Below are 7500 nucleotides of genomic sequence, written 5' to 3' on the forward strand. Positions count from 1 at the left end.
GCCAATCATGATGCCCAAGGGGGAGGAGCACACACAGTCAGCCAATCATGCCCAAGGGGGAGGGGCTAACACGCACAGTCAGCCAACCATATGCCGAACGGGGAGGGACACACACGCACAGTCAGCCAATCATATGCCAAGGGCGGAGAGCACACACACACAGTCAACAAATCAGTGGGCACACACGCTGACGCTGACAACCAATCTTATGCCTGTTCTCCTTGTGAGGGGGAGAGGTAAACACGCACAGTCAGCCAACTGGACGGACACACACGCAAAAAAACAGCCAATCATATGCCTAGTCTCCTGGTAAGGGGGAGGGGCATACACGCACAATCAGCCAATAGGAGGTGACACACGCTGACATCCCATCTTATGAATGGTCTCCTTGTCAGGGGGAGAGGCAAACACACGCACAGCCAGCCAATTGGACGGGCACACACGCAAACAGCCAATCGAATGCTGGTCTCCTCGTAAGGGGGATGGTGCAAAGACGCACAGTCAGTCAATAATATGCGTTGCTAACCGGTAAGGGGGAGGGGCAAATGAATTAAGCCAATTATATGTCTTACCTCCTGGTAAGGGGGATGGGCACGCATGCAATGTCAGCCAATAGTATGTGTAGTCCCACGGTAAGGAGAGGCAATCTCTTTGTGTGTGTGTGTGTGTGTGTGTGTGTGCGTGAAAGGAGAAGAGATATCAAGAACGATCATGGGCGACGGTTTGCTCCCATCTTCGCCAAACAAATCTGATCATCAATCTTCACAGAAACGGACCATAATTTAATCAAATCATGTTGCTGATAGCCCAGCCGACCGCAAAATGACTATTTCAGGGCTGGATACCAGTCAATTCTTAAAACGAGTGGGGAAAAAAACAAAAAAAAACATGGACCAAGCGTTACCTCTGATGTCAAAGTAACTGCGGACGTGTGAGATTTAACAAGCAGAATCCCAAACCACCGTAACTTGACCTACCCCCCTGATTCACTGTGTCTTCCGCTGTCTGTCCCCTCTCTCCTGTTCTGCTGCCCTCCCAATCAGCTCCCCTTTAATTGTACTGCGCCTGAAATACGAGTAAACCAGTCTCCGCCAAAAAGTGCTGTATCCCGCGGCGTGCTAGTTCTCACTCTCCTTCCCTAACCTTTCGCTTCTTTCTGTTTCTCACGCCCTCACAGCCCCTCTGTAGATCCCTATCACGTGTTGCATAAAGTTCATTTTCTCTCAAAAAAAAGGTGACAAGGGAAATAAAAGCCTTCATATCTGCCACCACGCCGCACACTCATGCTTAGATGCTGTGACCAAATACACGCGCGCGTGCGCGCGCGCGCTGCACATGCGAGCGTACGTACCCTAACATACTCTTTCTCTCTTCCTTTTCACCTCTTCCTCTCAATCACAAACGGCAAATATGCAATCTTTATCCTTACATATGGTATATTTATACACACGCGCGCACACTTGTATGTATTCATTGACAAACCACAACGCACATACACAATGCAAATTCGTAACCTCCCTTTAAGGTATGGAGGGCAGGTGCGTACGCACGTTCACAAACACGCGCGCATACACACACACACACACACACACCGGACCCACCCTGAACCCTATCAAAAAACAAACAAACAAACAAATAAAAAAAAAACGAAAAAAAACCCGCAACTGATAATTCTTTCTCACGCAAGAAAAGGGAGGAGGACTTTACCAAACCCAGAAAAAACTGTTTAAACCTGGGTGGCGAATGGTAACCCTAGTCATCACACCCCGTTAGCTCTATCCACAACTGAAGTGTCAAGACGCTGTAAGGGAAACACACCGGAGGGACGGGGACAGGGTACATGGGGGTGTGGTGGTGGGGGAGCCAGGAGAGAAGAAAATACCCGGGGTGGTGGGTGGTGGTGGCGGTGGTAGAAGTCGACGGGTACTCTTCCGGAGGTACTCCCTGACCTTTGGGTGCTTTCTTCCGAACACCCCTACTATGTGGGAGATGTCTAAGGAGTTGGAGACCTTTGGTTTCCTCTCATGAGGACAAAAAAAAAAAAAAAAAAAAAAAAAAAAAAGAACCCCGGGGTTTGATTTCCAGCGGGAGAACAAATGAGTTGAGTGGAGTGGTGGTATTGAAGGGGAGGGTGCAAAGAAACAAATGTTCACTTCACGTGTGGCCCACTGCTGCTGCTGAGAGAATTGACGCACCCGATTGCACTTCTATGAGTATGGTGCTTCTGGTCTGTCTTTCTTTGCCGTTATCGTCGCTGTCGTTTTGTGCTGGTGGACTTTTTAACATTAGCCCGCGTGTGCACAGTAAGTCTCTCTGTCTCTGTCCAAAGCGAGTTTTGACAAGTACACATAGCAGCATAGCTGTTCCCGATCATTCCAGAAAAAAACAAAGAAGTCATCTTTCAGGATTTCTCTCCGAATGCCGTGTGATTGCTCCTTCCTACTCCTCCCTGGGGTGCAGACCACACACACACACACACACACACACACACGCACACAAACACACACACTCTCTCTCACACACACACACAAACACACACGCACACACACACACACACCTCGCTCAGTTCTTATGTTTTTACCTTCTGTAGATAAGTGGACACCTGCACTGCCTGAACTTGTGACAGATGAATCGCAGATCATGTTACTTCCTCCTCTAATTCATCAACAATTTGTGGCACATCTTACCAGCGATCTTGATCGCTTGTGTGTGTGTGTGTGTGTGTGTGTGTGTGTGTGTGTGTGTGTGTGTGTGTGTGTGTGTGTGTGTGTGTGTGTGTGTATCCCCCCCCCCGCCGCATGTGTGTGTGTTTTCGTATGTATCCCCCCGCTCCCCCCCAATCCCACTCCCCGCCCCGCCCCCCCGATCGCGCGCGCGCGCGTGTGTGTGTCTGTATAGGCGCATTTCTTTTCTGCCTCACAAAAAAAACAAACAAACAACAAAAACAAAAACAAAACAAAAAAGAAAAAAGATATAACCACCTTGTGTGTGTGAGTTTGCGTGTGTGTGTGTGTGTGTGTGTGTGTGTGTGTGTGACATTCGATTTATATATATATATATATATATATAAGGTTCTTTAATCTTTTCTCACTCTCCTAATCACTCCATCCTTTTCCTACAATACCCTTTTTTATGCCCGCCCCCCTACTCCCCCCCCCCCCACTACCCACCAACACACACACACACACACAAGACCAGCTCAGATTTACGTAGAAAGGCGGTGTCTATTTTCCCAAGCTTCCGGCTTCCTGGTTATCGCAGGGGATGATACTTCCTGTCCTGGCTTGGTTTGTTTGAACTGATGATGAGGGTGGGGGAGGGGGGGAGGAGGAGGTTCTTTGCGTGATGACGGACATTTGTCTTTCTTTCCTGGTTAGCTTTCACTGCGTCCAGCAGGGAGATAAAGAAGGTGGAGAGGGGAAAAAAAAAAGAAAAAAAAAGCTTCATTTCACCTGTCCACCCACACGCACATCCTTTCCCCCCTCTCTCACACACACATACACACAGAAGCACGTGCGCCCAAACACACAAATTCCTTCCTCACTGCAAAACTGCTCTCACAAACATATCCGCAACACACACACACACACACACCACAGATATACACTAATCTTTTTCACCTCCAAACGCACTCCCAAACACACACGTTACTCATTCCTAAACACACACACACACACACACACACACAAACACACACACAAAAACACACACGCACACACAGACACAGACACACACACACAAACTCACTCACTTTCCTAATTCTCCAAAACACACACACACACTTTCCTCATTCAAAAACACACACAGACACACATACACTTTCCACACTCCTAAACAAACAAACACACACACACACACACACACACACACACACACCTTCCTTACTTCCGACTACAAATACATACACACGCACACAACAACAACAACAACAACAACACACACACACACACACACACACACTTTCCTCATTCCCAAACACGCACACACACAAACACACACACACAAAACACCCCTCACCACACCCCCACCCTACCACCACCACCAACACACCCACCCACCCACACCCTCGCTCCCTATGCCCCTCACCCTCAATGGCGTAGTAGAGGCTGTCCCGGGCGTCCCCGTCCTCAGCGGACAGGAGGATGATGAGCTGCCCCGGACGGTCACTCTCCGTGATGCGCTCCGTCACCCCGCGCTGCTTGAAGCTGGGCGGGCTGGACGAGGCCCGGGGTCTGCCCTTCACCTCCACCTGCACCTTCTGCTGGGACTTCTTCCGCTCCACCCCGTTGTCCATGGCCCGCACCTAGGATACAGCAACAATAACAAGTAACACGCCGTGATGATGATGATGATGATGTCTGCCTGCCTGCCCTTCACCTCCACCTTCTGCTGGGAATAACGCCCGCCCCCCCCCCCCCCCTCCTTTCCCCCCAAAACAACAACAACAAAAAACGTCGTTTCTTCAATCAGCAGTAAAACGGTTAGTGTCAGTTTCTCATCCATCGACAGATATGGGAGGGGATAAGGTTGTGTTCCCGTCTCGTTGGGAAAATTTGGGACTTTTTTTTTTTTTTTTTTCTTTTTTTTTTTTTTAGAGGGTGTGCAATCTGCTACCCCCATGATCGTGGTGGTGTGGTGTGGTGTGGTGTGATTTGGTGTGGTGTGGTATGGTGTGGTGTGGTGTGGTATGTCGTGGTGTAGTATGTCGTGGTGTGGTGTGGTGTGGTATGTCGTGGTGTGGTGTGGTATGTCGTGGTGTGGTGTGGTATGTTGTGGTGTGGTATGTCGTGGTGTGGTGTGGTATGTCGTGGTGTGGTGTGGTATGATGTGGTGTGGTATGTCGTGGTGTGATGTGGTATGTCGTGGTGTGATGTGGTATGATGTGGTGTGGTATGTCGTGGTGTGGTGTGGTATGTCGTGGTGTGATGTGGTATGATGTGGTGTGGTATGTCGTGGTGTGATGTGGTATGTCGTGGTGTGGTATGATGTGGTGTGGTATGTCGTGGTGTGATGTGGTATGTCGTGGTGTGATGTGGTATGATGTGGTGTGGTATGTCGTGGTGTGATGTGGTATGTCGTGGTGTGGTGTGGTATGATGTGGTGTGGTATGTCGTGGTGTGGTGTGGTATGTCGTGGTGTGGTGTGGTATGATGTGGTGTGGTATGTCGTGGTGTGGTGTGGTATGATGTGGTGTGGTATGTCGTGGTGTGGTGTGGTATGATGTGGTGTGGTATGTCGTGGTGTGGTGTGGTATGACGTGGTGTGGTGTGGTATGATGTGGTGTGGTATGTCGTGGTGTGGTGTGGTATGTCGTGGTGTGGTGTGGTATGATGTGATGTGGTATGTCGTGGTGTGGTGTGGTATGTCGTGGTGTGGTGTGGTGCCGTGTGGCGTGGCGTGGCGTGGCGTGGCACCACTCACCACGATGTCGAAGACGTCTCCTTTCTTCAGGTCCTTCCTGGAGTAGATCTCCCCCGTGGTGCTGTTGACGTAGAACTGAGAGGCCTGGGAGGAAGACCTCAGGGTGTACGTGACCTCGGCGTTGGGCCCTTCGTCACGGTCGTAGGCCACAGTCCTGGAGAATACCATAGACATATAATTATTCTATAGTGATACGGTCGTAGGCTACAGCCCTGGAGAATACCATAGACATATAATTATTCTATAGTGATACGGTCGTAGGCTACAGCCCTGGAGAATACCATAGACATATAATTATTCTATAGTGATACGGTCGTAGGCCACAGTCCTGGAGAATACCATAGACATATAATTATTCTATAGTGATACGGTCGTAGGCCACAGTCCTGGAGAATACCATAGACATATAATTATTCTATAGTGATACGGTCGTAGGCTACAGCCCTGGAGAATACCATAGACATATAATTATTCTATAGTGATACGGTCGCAGGCCACAGTCCTGGAGAATACCATAGACATAAAATTATTCTATAGTGATACGGTCGTAGGCTACAGCCCTGGAGAATACCATAGACATATAATTATTCTATAGTGATACGGTCGTAGGCCACAGCCCTGGAGAATACCATAGACATATAATTATTCTATAGTGATACGGTCGTAGGCTACAGCCCTGGAAAATACCATAGACATATAATTATTCTATAGTGATACGGTCATAGGCCACAGCCCTGGAGAATACCATAGACATATAATTATTCTATAGTGATACGGTCGTAGGCCACAGTCCTGGAGAATGCCACAGACATAAAACTATATTCTATAGTGATGTAGACATTACATCTCAGTGGAGAAGACCAGATAAAGATTGATGTTGAGAAATAAGTCAATGCGATCTTTATTTTTTTTCTCATTTTGTTCTTCTTGTTGCTGCTGCAGAGAAAGACTGAAATGGAGAAATAAGTGAATGCGATCTTTATTCTATCCTTTTGTTGTTGTTGTTGTTGGTGGTGGTGGTGGTGGTGGTGCTGCTGTTGCCCAAGAATTTGGGACATTTTGTTTTCTATATTCCGGAGATAATGAATGAAGAATGTATGTGTGTGCAATCATACATACGTGACCGTGAAAGTTTGATATATAAAATGTGATATATGACTAAGATTATTATCACGGAATAAGACAATCAGAAAACACACGAAATTTAAGGAAAGGTCTTCAGCCTGCCAAGATATGAACACGCATAAAACATTTAAAATTAGCTTCATCGATTTAAAAAAAATTTTTTTATTTATACTTTAATTCTTAAAATAAATAAATAAATAAATTACTGGACATGGCATTTTACGACATGGAAACAGTAAACAGATGAACGTCCCTGCAAGAAGAAACAGTAAACAGATGACGTCCCTGCAAGACGAAACAGTAAACAGATAAACGTCCCTGCAACTTCTCTCCGAAGCGGAAAGCGTAATAAATAAACATGGCAGCATCTCTTATCACACGCCTATCTTCATTCTGCAACAGAGGGGGTACGGGAGGGGGGAGAGGGGGGTGTGGGGAGGTAGAGAGAGAGAGAGAGAAAGAGACAGAGGCAGAGAGAGACAGACAGACAGACAAAGACAGAGAGAGAGAGAGAGACAGACAGACAGGAATACACAGAGACAGAGAGATACAGAGAGGGAGAGACAGAGACAGACAGACAGACACACAGAGACAGACAGAGAGAGAGAGAGACTGAGAGAAAGAGATAGAGACAGACAGACACAGACAGAGACAGAGAGACAGAGAAAGAACGAGAAACAGAGACAGACAGACAGATAGAGACAGGGAGGGGGAAAAACTCGAATGTTTTACCAAGGGTACATAAATAAGCTGAAAGCTTCTTTTCACCATATCTCCACAACAAATTACAATGAAAACTGTAGGAGAAGAAGGAGGAGGAGGAAGGACGAGGAGGAAAAGTAGGCAGAAGGAGGAGTAGAAGAAAGAAGAAGATCAAGAAGGAAAAGGAGGAGGAGGCGGAGATACTCAAAATGCAAACTAGAGACAACACTCATGCGCTTTACAACAACAAAA

At 47.4% G+C, this 7500-nt stretch overlaps 1 protein-coding gene across 6 annotated transcripts in view; it reads right to left on the minus strand.

Annotated features, from left to right (window-relative positions):
• The window catches only part of LOC143283979 (protocadherin Fat 1-like), a 270559-nt gene that overhangs the window by 110826 nt on the left and 152233 nt on the right, over positions 1-7500 (minus strand). For all 6 annotated transcript variants that reach the window (XM_076590469.1, XM_076590468.1, XM_076590466.1 and 3 more), the window contains exons 6-7: positions 5422-5575; positions 4087-4303 (exon numbers count right to left, since the gene is read on the minus strand). In XM_076590469.1, the coding sequence (XP_076446584.1) occupies positions 4087-4303; positions 5422-5575 (371 nt within the window). The remainder of the gene's footprint in view (positions 1-4086; positions 4304-5421; positions 5576-7500) is intronic.

The sequence above is a fragment of the Babylonia areolata genome, chromosome 7 (genome assembly GCF_041734735.1).
Source record: "Babylonia areolata isolate BAREFJ2019XMU chromosome 7, ASM4173473v1, whole genome shotgun sequence".
Classification (NCBI taxonomy): domain Eukaryota; kingdom Metazoa; phylum Mollusca; class Gastropoda; order Neogastropoda; family Buccinidae; genus Babylonia; species Babylonia areolata.